The 16,603-nt window shown below is 39.3% G+C and overlaps 1 protein-coding gene across 3 annotated transcripts in view; it reads right to left on the bottom strand.

Moving 5' to 3' along the window:
• HELZ (helicase with zinc finger) overlaps positions 1-16,603 on the bottom strand; it is an 85,807-nt gene that overhangs the window by 28,958 nt on the left and 40,246 nt on the right. For 2 of the 3 annotated variants that reach the window (XM_027890364.1, XM_027890362.1), the window contains 5 exons: positions 14,389-14,722; positions 10,639-10,769; positions 8,121-8,300; positions 7,522-7,626; positions 1,523-1,701 (listed from right to left, as the gene is read on the bottom strand). In XM_027890364.1, coding sequence (XP_027746165.1) covers positions 1,523-1,701; positions 7,522-7,626; positions 8,121-8,300; positions 10,639-10,769; positions 14,389-14,722 — 929 coding nt within the window. The remainder of the gene's footprint in view (positions 1-1,522; positions 1,702-7,521; positions 7,627-8,120; positions 8,301-10,638; positions 10,770-14,388; positions 14,723-16,603) is intronic. The other variant, XM_027890363.1, reaches the window with a different exon arrangement.

Below are 16,603 nucleotides of genomic sequence, written 5' to 3'. Positions count from 1 at the left end.
CTTGGGAAAAAAAAAAAAAACAAAACAACCACAATTTAATTTCTAGCAACTACAAGAAACCACACAAACAATTTTCAAAGCCATCAAATGACCAAGAGCGGTCACCTGATTGCCCCTGACACCGGCAGGAGCCCCCAGATCTGCCTCTTTCTTCTGACAGACATGAAATTAAACACTTGTTTTATCTGAGCCCTCCTCACACCAAGAGGAAACGTCTCTTGGCAAACCTCCCTCAGGAGGTTTCTCACATCTGAAAGTCTTTTCACCACCCTGAGACTCGAAGAGCTTTGGACAATGACAAGGACAAAGGACTTCCTCACGTGCTTGAGTCCTATGAACTATATTTTATAAACTCAATTTCCCATTAAAATTGCACACATACCTGAGCACTTTGCTGGTTATGGGCTTAAAGGAATGTTGGGGGGGGAAAAAAGGAACAGAAGTTGAAGGAAAATTTCAATTCAATCTTATGACAACACTGGACCAAAAGGTTTTGGTGGGTGGGTGGGAATCTATGCACTGGAGAACATGCACTTGGAAAAAAAAAAAAAAACCTGGCCACTGCAGACTTATATTGCATGAAATGTCAGCTCAAGGCAGGTATAGAAGAGAAATGGTTTTATACATTGGTATCTGTGATATATTAAGGTTTAAAGCAAAGTAATACAGGACTTAGTGCACCATCCAATTAAGATTACATACATAAAAATGCAGCAATTGTCTTTGGAAAATACGAATTTCATCCAGCTGCACACACATTACTATGGCATGACTGTACACAGCTCAGTGCCAAACAAAGCAGCTATTTCTGTCTGGAGACCTGAAAATATTTACCATGAATTCCATATCAGTTTTCTCTGTTGCAACAATTGCTTAAACGTCGCCATAAAAAAACCTCATCCCAAGAACCTCTGTGAGGAAATCCCCTGTTCTCCAAAAAGCAGATGGATTTCTCTGGGAGATCAAGGAAACAGTAAACCCTAAGCAGCCTCTGCCCCCAAATAATATCACTCTATTGTATTTCAGTTTAGAAAACAACCCTAAATGTACCGTGTTAACGAAGCACGGGGCTGGTATTTGTGGGAGTTGTTTGCAAAGCTGAACAATTCACAAAACAAGGGGAAAAGCTTTCTGTGCATTTATGCTTACATGCTCCACTGAGTAATGACCTTAATGAGCATAATATTCAAAGCCAGAATCTCAAACAGAATTTTCCCTCTTGGATCTCAGAAGCACCAGATCATACATAGTATTGCTTCTTTATTTAGTTGTTTTTCTTTTTTTTTTTTTTTTTTAAATAAGGAGAAGAAAGAACAAGCAAAAGGTTAATTTGAATGCCAGCAGTTTACAGCTTTGTAATAAACATTTATTCATTAAAAAAAAAAATACAAACAAAAGAGCATTTTAAGATTATCATTGTTTACTTTATTTTGTAACAGTTCCAAGTACTGGGTAAGGAACCAACACCGGTAAGAGGAATTTTTCTCAAGCACGGACACTTCTTGTTTAGAAATTACTTTACCTGGTTCAAGATCCAGTTGACACAGATACTGTGATGTATTTAAAGTAACAACTACTACTCTTTGCTTTAGAATGTCTTCTTTCTGTGGCATCTGAAAGGTGGAATGTGTGCTTGAAATCAAACAGTACTGATGCACAACTGGGTGAACAGTCTTTACCCAGCGATTTCTGAAATATACCCTAGAAAAGAAAAAGGGGCTTATTTTCCACATTGTTTGAACACAGAAGCGGCCTAATATTTCAAATATTGACATTCAGTTTTCTGGTAAACAAACATGATCTTCAAGAAGCAAAACATCACGGCTCTGCAGAACCACATGCTAAAATATCTTGGATTTACTTTGCATTATTCACTGCAGTGCAACTTTACACACACAAACAGCTACCAAGGATTAATTCACATATGGAAATCTGTACTTTCTTCACACGTTTAAGTTCTGTGACCCTCATATCAAAGTCTATTTTATTTTAAACTAACAATAAACTCATTTAAAGACATATTTCCTCACAGTATGGAACTGCCAGAACTGCAGTCTGCACATCCCATCCACTGCAGGTAATATATGAAATATATTGAAATCCTGCTCTTCCTTTTGCACCCACTATGGCTTGCCTGAGCCTTGAAACTACAGGCAACTACTGTGCAGATATCAATATTTAAAGTTATTTTAGTTTCTTTCCAGAGCAAATTAAGATGAAGCCGTTTAAATTAATTTCACTTCTAAATATGGGATTTAATCCTGTTTGGTTTATCCATTTTTTACTTAATTTCTCCTGTGCCCATATCAACAAATCCCAAATCATTAATGAAGTGTTTGGGAAAGTGTAATTCTGCACTGAACTGCAAAACATGATGGCACTGGAGGGACTTTGGGGACCACGTGTCCAGCCCTGTTTGACAATTCCCGTGGAACGGGAGAGAAACGAGGATCAGGATTACAACAAGTAATATATCTCTGCATGATTCACTTCTTCTGCCCTAACTGAGGTTAATACTCACCTACCACCTCACAGGAGAACTGTAAGGATTACTGAGTTTACTGTGAGTTTATGTTTGTAAAGCACTTTGAGATTCTTGGATGAAAGGTGCTATTGAAATGCAAAATATTATGGTTATTAGACATTATTATACCATGCACTGTCTTTTATTACAAAAATTCAACTGTGGGTGACTCACAGATTGGCTGACAGCATTTCAAACTGCATTGCTGCTTACCCATTAATTTCTTTTATTTTGATGTGAGATCAAAAAGGTATCCCAGAGCTATTATTCACCACTGGCATAAAAACACCTGACAGATGTGACTACTTGGAGGATGTCGTGAGAGAAGTAAACTTCACTGAACAAGGGCTTTCTTTCTCAGGGGCAACTTGGGCTAACAAAACCTCCTGTAATTTCATTATTAGGTGGGTTTTTCCTTAGAGTTGGAAGAACCAATTACAAAAATGAGGTTTAACAGCTTAACACAAACTGTAACATTTCACCCTGGGACACGCCCTTAAATTCTGATTAAACAAAAGGCTAAACTTCTCATGGTAACACCTGCATAGCCAAGTACTAATCAAAATACTCATTAGTACCTACAATACCTTCTATTAGTGCAGCTCTGGGTACTAAAGTGGGCAAAAGCTCCAGCAACAGAAAATAAAAGTACCCACAGCTCACCTGAGAGGAGATTTGCTCACGTCATGGGCCTCAGAGCAACACTTCAATTCTGGAGAAATTCCAACCTTGCAGGCCAAGGTTTACCCAAAACACAGGCAGTGAAACTACCAGCAAATACTCAGAGAATCACCTCAAAATGGAAATCCCAGAAGGTTATAAATTAGGGACTCCATCTTCTGCAAAAGCACTGGATATACCCACTGTGCTTAATGCTCGGTTAACATGCACTGAATCTGCATTTTGTGTGGAATAAGGTAAAGGAAAAACCTTTTTTTCTAGATGTGGCACCTGGATATCTACAACAGAAGCCTTAATTTCTGTGGATCTTCAGCCAATGGGGCCAAAAATGCAACGAGCTGACCTGCCTTTATCCCATCACCTGCCCAGCCACTACCTCAAAAAAAGAAATTTGCCCAAATATTTCAATTAAATGTTAGTCAAATTGAGTCATTCCAGGCTGGGATTGCTCCTAATTACTTAAAATATACTTGTAAAATTTAATAAAGGGGGAGCCTGGAGTCAGAGCCCCTGAGGGAGGATAAAAAGGGTTTCATTTGCGCTCATGTCCTACAAAAGCATCTTCTACTTCTTGTGACTTGTTACAACGGAGCAAATGGGGACTCAACTTCAGTTCTTCCCTTCTGCCTGTTCTGAACTGGAAAACATTAATTCCTCCCAGCTGTTGCTAAAAAGGCCAGGACTCTCCCTGCAGGCTGTACTCCAAAGAACTCTCCTTGGATCAACTCCAGTCCCAGCTCCTTCAGATTTTGTGCACTTATTTCTCACCTGAAATCCCTCCAGTAAAAAGAGCACAGAAACTTAAGAGGGAAAGGAATCTAACAGTCTAATTTCATGCCTCTGCAAAGAGATTATTAGAAAAGAAATAAATCTAAGTAGTCCCAGGAAGCCTAAAGAAAACTTTAAAAGCCCCCGATTTCCCCTCTTCCATTTCTTTTGATCCATCTCCAAAGAGAGGCTCATTCTCACACACAAGAACGTTCCTTGGAATGCAGAAAACATGTGAAGAACCTGTCTCACAACTTGAAAGTTAACTTTTTTAATCCATCTTACTTTGAGGACGCAGTAAGATAGAAACTAGAGTTTCAAGAAAAAAAAAAAATTGACTGGCAGAGGAGTAATTTATTTTCCAGACTAACATTTGATAAGATAAATTAATTCCATTTTCTGTACAAGAACTTTACTACAGGCAATTTGGATAAAGGGCAATGGTCTTTTAAAACCTGCTGGGGTTTTGGTTTGGCTTGTTGTTTGTTTTCTTTTTGAATTCAGACTCTGCTTTGCTCCTATTGATTAGTTTTCATAGCCTGGGTATCTCCTGAAGCAGCCACATCTTGAGGGTACCTGGTTCCAGGATACCTGCAGCACTTACACATGCATGCTGTGAGCAAAGGATTTAAAAATGCCGAGACATTTTAATCAGAATCAACTTATTTTCTGACATTGCTGAACTGAGAGTCAGCAACAAGATGCTTAGGGAGAAATAAAAACATTAAATAAAACATTGATAAAGGCAGCATCAACCTCTCTCCTCTTCCCTTAGTATTCCATAAAAATGGGAAGTATGGAAGTGACTCCATTTGAAATCTGCCAGTAAAATAATAGTAATAAACAATAGATAGCTCAACCACCGTATGACCAGAGACAGACAGAGAAATTGCTGCCTGGATTTTTTAGGAGAGGGTGACAATCTGAATTATTCAGCTACCTGAGCAGCCACCTCCAGAAGGCTCCAGCAGCTGATGGAGACAAGCACATCCACAGAGAAAAGGAGTGTAGCAATTAAGGAGCCAATTACTGCCTCTCACAGCTCTGACTCACCATCTGGAGGTGCCTGGCTGCTCCTGCACTAAAACTCAAGTGTTACCATGAGCAGAAGCACTTTCAGTGCAGGCTCTTTGCTCCCAGCTCTCGCTCGGGTTTGGGTTTCCTTCCTTCACAAACGTTTCTGCATCATTTACATAGGTCTGTGAAACGGTTTCAGTGTCGAGTTCCTCCAGTAAAAGTCATGTTTTGGAGTGTGCCCCTGATACAGTTGACTCATCTCCTAATCAAACCCAGGGGCATGGGTTTTCTTCCTGGGTAAAAATTTGTTTATGGGCACGAGGATTATGAGAATTTGGCCTTCAGGCTTCACTGGTATTTCATTTAGGTGCAGAACTGAGATTTGACATAAATTCTCAGTGTTCACTCTGACTTTGCATTTTCCAAAGGGCACAGAAAGCTATTTGCTGGGAAAAGACACAAATTTATAAAATGATATTTAAACAAAAAAACCCCATAAACTCTACATTTCCAACTTCTATGTCGCATTATTGACAGGATAATTTATTTAGTGTACATCTTACCCACAGAAATATCTACATGGCTCTCAGCACTCAATGCTAAATAATTCAGCCTTTCTTCTTTAGGAACAACATAAATATTATGTTGCTCCCCACTAAGCTATGGAAACATTTTTAGCAAGGATACTGAACAGCCAACTCATCACTTGTAGAGTAAATAAGGAGTAAAAGCTGAAGCAAAGTGTTCAGTTATTTAGAAACACAACAAACTCTGCAAGCAGCACGTCCACCTTGGATAATTAACTGCTTCCCCTCCACGTGATGATTCCTTTAAACTATTGCAAGAGGCTCAGATCACCCTGTAATGATTTTAATCCACCAGTCATGATTTTAATTTGAAAATATATCTTGACAACAGCCAATAAGGGAGGTACATCCATAATTAATTTTGAGCTGGGAGTCTCACACAGCTCTGGCTTTCAGTTCAGATAAATTGACCTTTAACTCTTGCAGGTTGAGATGCCTCAGTGCTCAAACAACAATTATATGTCACATTTTTTATTTGAAAACATCCATACTTATGGGTCCATTTATATATATATATATATAAAAACCTCCAGAGGTGGCTCCATTTTCTAAAACTTTAACTTTTTATAGAGGTATTTTGACTATTTGAACAATATCAGATAATCTCCAGCAGCACTTTTTGAAGGCTCTGTAGCCAATACTAAGACAATCAGACTTTAATTCAAACACTTTAGTAAATTTTTAAGTAGTGCTGTAATTTTCTTGGGAAATATGTACATATATATTAACCATGAGAAAAATACCACTTCTGTTTATGGATTTTCTCACAATATTTCTGAGACTGCACTAGATAGTTGGAAAAAAGAGTATAAAAGGAGGCAGCAACCACAATAAAACTGTATTTAACTTTAACTCCTCGCCCTGTTAAATCACACTCCAATATTCCCAGAAGGGTAAGAGCACACACTTTTTTTCCCCACCAGAAAATTAAGGCACCAAAAGGTTTTTTCATCACAAAGTGCTTTACAAATCAACTCAAAACATTCTATATTAAAATAAAACCAGACCAAAGGTATCTTCTCAGAAAGACTCTGCCTTCTCCTCCTTGGCCAGCCCCTCAGTGTCTGTAAAATGTCACATGGCAACTAAAGCCAACAAACCTAAGGGAATTTCCACCTGTTGTAAATCTAACCCTTCCACATAACTTCCCTGACATTGCATAAAATATAAGTCCAGGATGGCTTTTAATAGCCAGCAAGTAAACACAGAGTCATTTTCTCAGTAATATTATAAACTCACACGCTGGCATCCAGAAAATGATGCCCATGATTTAAAATGTATATAGACACCAAGCTGGCAGCATAAAGTATACATTGTGATTTTACTGTGCAAAATATTCCCAGGAGCAGATTTATGCCCATAAATACATCCTCCTTAACTATTTCCATGCAAGTTTACCCTCCTTGCTCTTAAGCTTCCACTTCTCTATTCTCTTCCTTAACTATTTCCCCAGAACACCAATGGCAAAGTGCATTTCAACAACATACAATGACTTCAAACTGACTTTTCAGAAGAGGCCAAACTACTTTCACATAATTCTCTAAATATGCAGCTCCTGTGACACCAAAGTTTCTCTCCCAGAAGGCAGGTGGGTAACCCCAGTTTCCAAATTAGCATTTTAAGCATGAGCCAAAATTTTCTGCAATTAAAATACCGATAAAGTTCATTTTATTTTATCATAGTAGCTTTTAGAGGAGCATATCGAAAGCTTGCTCATTAAGAAAGACACATTTATCAATAGAATAATAAAAGCTTAAAAAAGGATGTCTTTATTTTTATTTAACAAATGACCCAAAATTACATTGTCAATGTTTCACGTTCCTTTTAGGCTGGTAATGCCAATGTGCTTTTTTATGTTTTAAAAGTTCTTTAGCCTTTTTTTTTATAGACACCTTTTCTTAAGAATAGTATTTAACAGAGACATAATAAGCCTTAAAAAAATACCTGAGAGGTCTTGCCTGGGGATTGCCTGCTTCTACATATGGATGTAAATAATCCTTTATGTAGAGATCAGCAGCACTATTAGAATGGGTGCAAATGAGAATCCTGCTGGAATAAATGGATGCAAATAAAAAAGCAATGAAGAAAACAGAAAACAATTCAAAGCAGTAGAATACAAAAAAAAGGAAACACTGGCCATCTTCCTGCACATTTCTCTTCATGAAATTAGTCACTAACCTACTGTATGAATCAGCCCTCAACTCAAACCCTTCACTTTTAGGAGAAGATTTAAAGCTCAAACAGATTTTCAATAATTATTTTGTAATTATTAATCCAGACTTGCTGTTAAGGAACAGCTTTTATTATCTAGCACAGTGCAAAACTCGCCACGTCGGGCAAATCGCAGTCACTCTACATATGGTTCATTTTAATTAGCTTTGTTCTGAACGGGAAACCCGGGCTAAGATCATAAAATCACTTTATCATTCCAAACACGCTGGATGGCTTGGGTTTGCTTTCTCTATTTCTACATTTCACTGGATTTAAGCAACAAAACTGCCTCTTCTTTCCTGCGACTGGGGTTGCTCAGCGGCCACTCTCACCTGGTGTCCTGCTGTTGGAGGATGTGCTTGACTGCCTGAGCCAGAGTGAAGGTTTTTCCTGTCCCATAGGGACCGATGATCAGAACAGGAGGCAGTTGTATGGACAGGGGGGTGGTGATGGCCAGAACAGCCTCTTTCTGCTTCGCGTTCAGCCGAGGGTCCAACTGCTCATCCCATTGTCTGGGCAAAGAGAGGCACCACACACAGGTCACAAACACAAGCCCTGCCAACCCGCTGGCAGGATGATTTCCCAAGATTGCCCAAGCTTCAGAGAAATTAAAAGAGCCCTTACAGAGCTGCTGTATTGATTGTGGCACTGAGGCACACGAAACAGAGCAACAAATCCAGCAGAACAACCACACGCTTTAATCAGAAAAATCTGATATTGGCAATAAATCAGTTCAGTTCTTCTCACAAGGAGCCTAATTATTCTCGATTTACACCATCTCATCTCACCTAACAATAATTAACCTGCACAGCACACACGTTAGAGAAAGTACACGCTGCACCATCCCCTGATAACAAAGCCAAGTAAACACAAAATGATTCTCTACTATTGTCATGCAAAATAATACTTATATTAGTTATGTTTCTTCCCTGCAGTGTTTACATTGTCAACTTTCAAAGTCAACAGTTACACAGCTCCAGGGCTTGGGAGAGTTATCTACAATCCAATTAAAAAGTAATTAAAAAACTAATTGCTACAAATTAACTACAAACTTCTCCTTTACTTTGGGGGTTTTTTGTTGTTTCTAAGCTCATCAAGGCACATACCTCTAATGGCAAAGCAGCTTAAAAAAAGGATCTGTAACCAGCCAGTTATACCAGCACTAAGAGGAAGATGCTTTCAGAAAATTCCAGTGAGCATAAGAGGTTAAAGATTTCTAGACAGAGTTTTTAATATTCCCACTGACAGATTTAAAAGGAGACATGCATAGTAAAAACACCTGTCACTGCTGCACATATGGCCATTCTTTAGTAATGTGATCTGCTCTGGTACAAGCACCACACTTCTTACAGACTGGGAAAGTTTCTGTTCAGCAACAGGGAGTAAAATCAAGAGGGAATTCACTGAACTTTTAAGATGGTTATGAACAACAAGCTGGCAAGAGATTCTAAGAAATACTGGAGAGTAGCAGGGACGTAAAACAAAAATAGAAGAAAACCAGAGGGAAGACAGTTTGGAGTTAGGCTGATTCTTGAGCCAGAGCAAACCAAGCCACCAGACAGAAAAAAACATACTTATTATAGTGACTTAAACTGAACCACAACCTTTGCATTCTTTATGTATAAAAAATTATAAAATATTATACAAATAAATTATATCATCTACAACTGACCTGTACAGAAGATAAAGTTCTATCTACTTGACTTACCTTTTGATTGAAATCACTGCTTGCTTCCAAACTATTCTTACACAGTTTCCTTGTAGGATTCACTCAAGACTTAATTAAGCCAGTGAACAGGTTGTCCCTGCCCTCCATTAGCTCTGCAGGGTAACTCTGTATAAACCCCTTCCCTCCTCTCTGCCAGTGCTGTCACAGCGTTGATGCCCCCAGCAATCCTCCTGCTCCTGCCCCTTCTTCCTACACTTCCAAAGGCAAACCGGAATTTTTCCTGTCATTTTTGTCCTACGTTATCTCAGGGTCTCGGGTTTCTGCCGGATCATTTTCCTTGTAATCCCTGAGCCATCTCCTGATTCGTCCTGCACCGCAATCTCCCGCTCCTCGTTCTCACCTTCGAGACCCCCCAGGACTCCTGGCAGGCTGGGCCCGGGATCAGTTCCACATTCCTCTCATTTCCCTGCTCTCCAAGTACAGATCACGCCTCTGTCACCCTTCCCCATGCAGCAGGAATACTGACCCTATTCCCTGATCCTCACGTTGCTCTTCCCTGAGCTTCCTCTTCAAGATGAACAATTTTCACTGCATCAGACTTCAGTTTCTCGAGGACACGGGGGTTTATAATTTCATAAAGAAAACTGGGAGATATCTGTACAAAGAATCTCAGGGCTGCTTGCAACTGCAGGGAGCCTTCCAAGAGTCATTCCCACACCTTCCACATCCACCCCCTCAGAGATTTGTCCAAATCTGGGCTCGCTGCATCAAGCTCAAGATACACCAAGGGATCCTTGCAAACAGGGCTCTGCACACTTGGGATCCTGCACAGCAAACTCCTTGGAACTGCTATTTACATTCCTATAAAGTATCACATTTTCAGAGAAGAGAGGCAGCACAGTAATTAACAGCAGCAGATTTGTTTTCTGCAGCCACAGTGGAACTGTGATGCCTCTAAACCCACAGCTCAGGGACAACCAATCAACAAGTTCTGGCCCTCAAGAGGATCACTTTTCTTGTTTTATTTAGCACAGTTTCACTCCCTCCTCTGAACCCCCTCACCATTAATGAAGAGCAAGGCTTGTTTCTCGTTCTAGGGCACATTCCAGCCATCTGTTATGAGAAATTCAGGGCTGCATTACCACCCAATCTCTGATATGAAAGTGCTGGTGTCTGTGTACCTGTTGGGACTCCAGGGGATGGTGGGAGTCATGCTGACATCTGGAAACAAAATACTGTTGTCCTTAATCCTGTCCAGGGCATAATGCATTTCACAGAGGGGTAAGCGGTTCAGCTGGAACTGGAGCTCAACCTGCACCACAAAACCAAGGAATTAATGAAGAGGTGAACAAAAAGGATTCATTTAGAAAATGAACATGACACATTTTTATCTTCCTGCAGAGGCTCTCAGAAGGAAACAGCAAACAGCATTCAGCCCAAAGATCTGTGATAAAATTAACCTGCTAATTTTTGTTGGTTTGAATCAAAGCATACATACAGCATTTTTTTCTAATATGATTTCGTTGTTTGACTTTTAAGATAAGACTCCAATGGGCTTTCAGGAAAATAATTAAAGGGAAAACATTCTTGAATTATTTTTTTTTTTTTAATACAAGGAACACTCCTGGAAAATACTGTTATCCTAAAACATTGTTCTTACAAGCTTTCATCTCTTACTGTAAGAACAACGTAAAAAGAATGACAGACCAGACATTTTTACAGATCAGCAGATGACCTAAATCAGATGCAAGACCAGCAAAGATAAACCCCAAACATTATTTTTAGTCAAACATTCTGGAATAATATTAACTTGTCATTTATGTTCCACTATTAGAACCCTCAAAAGTTAATTTCTAACAATCAGCTGCTTATTAATACACTCTTGGCTTTGTTGTCTCAATTACATGTGTTTTAATGCTAGCAAATAATAGATATTGCCAACGAGAATTCTGGTCCAGAGCCAAAAACAACACACAGAACACGTTAAAATTCCTGATTCAATTCAGAACTGAACAATGGAGAGTGAAATTAGTTGATACATAAATATACTAAAAGAGTAAAGAGAAAAATACATTCTAAATTTGAGCTCAGGATAAAAGCGGCTCCTGGGGAAACAAAAACAGTTCGCTCAGATTATCATTTCCACATATTTAAATTTGCAATTATTAATCTCTCCAAAAACAAAAGAATCTGATCAGTGTTACCCCAGAGAACTCCACGTTCACAACGAACACAGAAGCCTTTAGACAAAATTTGACACAGATTTGCACTAACATAAACAGCCAAAAAACCCCAAGAGCTGCTGAAGAACTTCAAGAGACTGACACACATTTTGTTAGGGTTTTTTTTCCAAAGCATTGCTGTCACTACATATTTATGTAATTACTGTGCTGCAACTCTAACGAGCATTTGTGATTAAATAGGAGTAAATAAGCCCCTTTCTGAGATTTACAATGACTGTGAGCGTGTTACAAACAGCAGCCAAATCACTGCAACCTGTCTGGGTGAGTACCCCTCACCCCACTGGAAATATCGGTTATATTTACAATTTCTGTGGCCATCTTTATTAAGAACTTTCACCTCTATCACTCACTGATAATCTATTAGTCCATTATTACTTAATCCCACTTTAAACTCGTGGTAATCATTGCTACCAATCAGAAGCAATAACAGAATATATTTTTGCAATTACCTTTTTTCGACAACTTATATAAAGACTTGAAATTTCCAGCTAAACTAAGTTTTCCTTACATACTACAAACAAAATCCGATCTGTTATATTTAGATCATCACAGTTATCAAAATCAGACAGTAAACTTGGTGGGGGGAAGAGAGTTTGAAAAGCAGATGATCACTTCTCTAAACTCGCTCAGAGCCACCTAAACTTCTCTCACGAACCTCCCCCTGCGGAGGAGAATTCCTGCTATGCAGGAATAATTTATCCTTCTAGATTTAACGACTTGTTGTACCTAACACTCCTTTATCTGCCCACAGAGTCCCTTCCTACCACAGGGATCACACCTTTAGAAACCCTCCTGTGCACCAGTAATGTTGACTGCTCGTCTCCTTCAAAAGGATTTGTGAATTAGCATTTGCTTTTTTCCTGCCCTATTTCAATATTACACTGTTCATACCATTATGGAGCATGTAAAATCAACACCAGCTCTGCTGTAAATAAACAAGGTTTGCTTGTATCCCCGCAGATCGCAGCCATTAACTTTCAGTCTCTGGCAGATATAAAAACATTAAATATTCATCTTGACTATCACATTTTACAGCAGGATGTACAACCACAAGTCTGAAGACAAGGGCAGTAACAAATCTAACAACATTAAGCATGGAGCTCACTGAAGTGGATGTGACTGCCTGGAAAACTTTGTCTAAGCAGGACACATGAACGCTGGAGAATTCTTTTTCCCCACTGCTCTTCCCAGCAGGTGGTTCAGGACTTGTCAGGAATGACAGCACAGCTCATCCAGCCTGAGGGGCACCTCAAGCTCCTTGCACAGCTCTGTCCTCCCCATCCCTATCAGTGCTGGTTTGTCCCCTCAGCCACACCCTGCAGGTGTTTAGACCCAAGTGGCAAATGGTCCCAAACTCATGGTTGGTCTGTACAGGGAAAACATCTTTGCTCAGACAGACCCAAGGCTGACAACAGACCCCACAGTGTAATGATGGTGATTTAAATGCAGAAAAATTGTGATGCTCCTCTGGGTGATGCTTTAACAGCCCCTTCTGGGAGTCCAAGCAAGATGCCTGGCATTAAATACCTCGCATTATCCACCTGCATCCACCTCCTTCTTTAACAGCTTGTGATTTGTTTTGGTTTTAATGCTGCTTGGATGGAATCAAATAGTCCCATTTGCTGTTGCAGAGCACTGAATGAGGCCATCTGTGAAGGAGATGCCTGTAACCTGCTTTAATATACATTCCACAATAAGAAAACAGTGGGAAAGGAAGTTAATCCAGTGCCAGGTTCACAGGAGAGGACACAGAACAGAGGAACCACTCCAAAAATAAAACTGTGGCGGCAGCCACGGGGGTTTAAAGCACCACTTCATCCCACCTTCATCAGTGGTACCTTTGATAACAGCAGAATGTGTATTTATTATAGTTAAGCCAGAACAGCAGGTAAACAAGGGAGCAGGAAGTTTCCAAGATGAATTATTAGAAGAAGAAACAAAGGAAACCACCTAATTTATCTAAACCCCACAGAAATCAAAGCAGTTTTGTCAATGTTTAGGAATCACAGGGAATGCCAACTCTGCTGAAGAGAACTGCAAAGTCTCCAGCACCTTTAACAAAAACTCCAGACATCCAAATTACAGTCTCCTCAGTTCTAACCCGAGGATCCCTTTCCAAAGGTTCAGTTAATAGTGAAATCAGAAAAAAATCTCCTCACAATTAAAATTCATTCAAATATAGGTAACACTTTAGGAATTTGACCACCAGTTCACTGATACATGTAGGAAGTACTAAATGATTTTACAAACAACTTTAGGACCCGATTTTTAAATGCAGAATAGATTTGCTGCCTCAGGCTAAGATTTATAAGACACTCAAGGAAAAAATCAGGCAGTTCCTGAAACCCCAGCTGATTTTGCATTCTGGTGGAGTTTCAAATAGAATCAATTAGGAAGTTTAATTATTGTTTTAAGAAAACAAACACAAAACCAAGAGCCCAGAACAACATAAGTCTTCCCAGCCCAATTATCCATGTTAAATTGAGACATTAGGATTCTTGCATATGTTTCCCCAAAACAAAATAACAGGGAGGAGAGAATCCTTTGGTGGAAATGTGTTCCTTGCAGGCAACTCCAGTGACCTTAATCTGAGGTTATTTCTGCCTGGTTATACAAGGCCAACCATGGAGCCAAACCAAAGACAAGGCAAACAGTGCCCAGAGCAAACCCACTCGCAGCCAGACCCACCTGCATTTCACAATCCGCCCGAAGGTTCAGCTCCTCGCAGCATTCCCTGGATACCCTCAAGAAGATGTAATCCTTTGTCTTCTCCTCAATAGCTGCTTCATAAACCTTCTCTTTGGTTCCTTGGGTCTGTGCTGACTTCTCTTTAGTGACAGGCAATAAATACACAGCGTTGACTTTGGTCATCACCAGCCGGCCAGCCAAGGTGTCCTCCGAGAGCGTTTCCGTGAGCTTAAAGCGCCCAAAGAGTTGTCCATTCTGGGCATATTTTGCACCTCCCGAAACACCAGTGAGCATGAAGCTTGCTACAATCTGCAATTGCACTTTTATGTTGAACCTAAGCGAGAAAGCATCGAGTCAGGGCACGAAAATGCTCTCAGATGGCGAAATTTCAGGTATTCAAGCTCAAGATTCCCTTCATATATATCTATATATTTATACATTTAATTTTTGAATATATACAAGTATGGTCAAACTGGCTTTTCATACTTAGCTGTCAAATACTCACACATTTTCCTTCTGATCACAGCCTATAAAGCACATATTCTTTTAAAAAAGAATCAACATCTAGGAAGTTTAAAAAAAGAACCCTCACAGGAGAGAAACACATACGAGATTTTTCTGACACCAAAATAAGTTCAGAGTGAACGAGAGTTGCTCTGCATGTGCCAAAGCAGTAAAAATTTCTATTTCAATAGTTTGTAGGCTATAATATATATACATATTTAAATATATATATTTACATATACATATATATATAAACATATATATATAAATAAATAGTTTATTAACTATGCAAGGAGAGATAAGCAGGCAAAAAATAGGGTAAATTCCTATTTATCCCATGTCTCTCCTCTTCCAGGCTGTGCACCAAAGAGGGAAATCTCCATCCTAAAAGGTAAATGGTACTATACCCATAATTCAGAGGGATTGATTAAAATGCCTTGAAAGAGTCAGATAGTAGGCATTAAAATGATACAATTTTATTTGAGATGAGGGGATGGCATCACAGGCTCAGCCCTCTAAACCATCTACCCACAGAATTCCTATTAGCAGCAGGTTCTCCTGTAATCAGATATGTAAGAAATTCATCCTTTGCAGTTGCCATTTTCTGGAAATCCCATGCACAGCACGTTAAAGTGACTTATTGGAACACTTTCTTGACCTCTCACCAACACACAGAAACCTCTCCCTAGTGTGTTGGGTTTTTTAAAACAGGTTGTTTCAACCTGGTTTTAAAAAGAACAAAAGGGGGGAAAAAAGTCTGACACAGTAACAATATTCTGTTCTCTTCTCACCAGCAGCTTTTTCCTAAATTTACAACAAATTACAGACAGAAAGTAAAACCTAAATGTTACACATATGAAATAAGCCTCTTGGAAAAATACCTCATTTTTTATGATACTTTTCATACTCGTACTTGTTTTATTTGATCTGTTCTTCTTATAATTTCTATTTTAACCTAATAAGCTGGTAATTCATCACCTACACCCTGTAGTACCAATAATCATAAGCCTGTAACAATAAAATCCAACGTTTTACCTTGCTTGGTAATTAAGCATCTACCAAAGCCAATCAAACAAATTTTGTTCATATCTGGCACAGGAGGAATCCTGCACAGAAACTGCAAGTTTGCCCCCACGTGGCAACAGCTGCTGCTTTATGTAATGTGGGCATTAAGTCAGATCCACGTTTCCCCAAAAACAAGAGATCTTTTCTTACCTAACAGGGATTTGTTTGGCTCATAAGTGACCACAAATGTTACTGCACAAGCTGCAGTGAAAGCAATCACTCCACAGCACGTAGAATTAAGTGTAATCCCTCCACCTGCCACATGGACCAACAAAAAAACCCCAAACAAAACCCAACCTTCCTTCAGTGCAAGTGCTGCACTGTTCCAAAGGAGCTATCAGCAAGTTAGCAACCTCTGCAACAGCTCACATCTCGTTCAGATGATGGTTGAAATACCACATGAAACATTTAATTAACAAAAGCTGAGAATTTTTACTGAGATACAATCATTTGCTACTGCGAATTTATTTTGTTGAAACTTTCCCAAAGTTGGTCCCTGTGCTGCTGAATATGTATGAGCTCAAATTCAGATTGATAAAAACGTGCTGGCAAACAGTATTACTGCATTTCTGAGGGGAGGCACAGGTTAGTGTTTTCATAAATGAGTCTGCTGTGCTAAAGGGAATCAAACTTTAGAGATAATCAA

This window comes from Empidonax traillii, unplaced genomic scaffold (assembly GCF_003031625.1).
Source record: "Empidonax traillii isolate 1590-97213 ecotype Southwest subspecies unplaced genomic scaffold, ASM303162v1 scaffold286:size1162393, whole genome shotgun sequence".
In the NCBI taxonomy this organism is placed as follows: domain Eukaryota; kingdom Metazoa; phylum Chordata; class Aves; order Passeriformes; family Tyrannidae; genus Empidonax; species Empidonax traillii.
The sequence above is the reverse complement of the archived record's forward strand: the minus strand, read 5'-3'. Positions and strand labels throughout refer to the sequence as shown.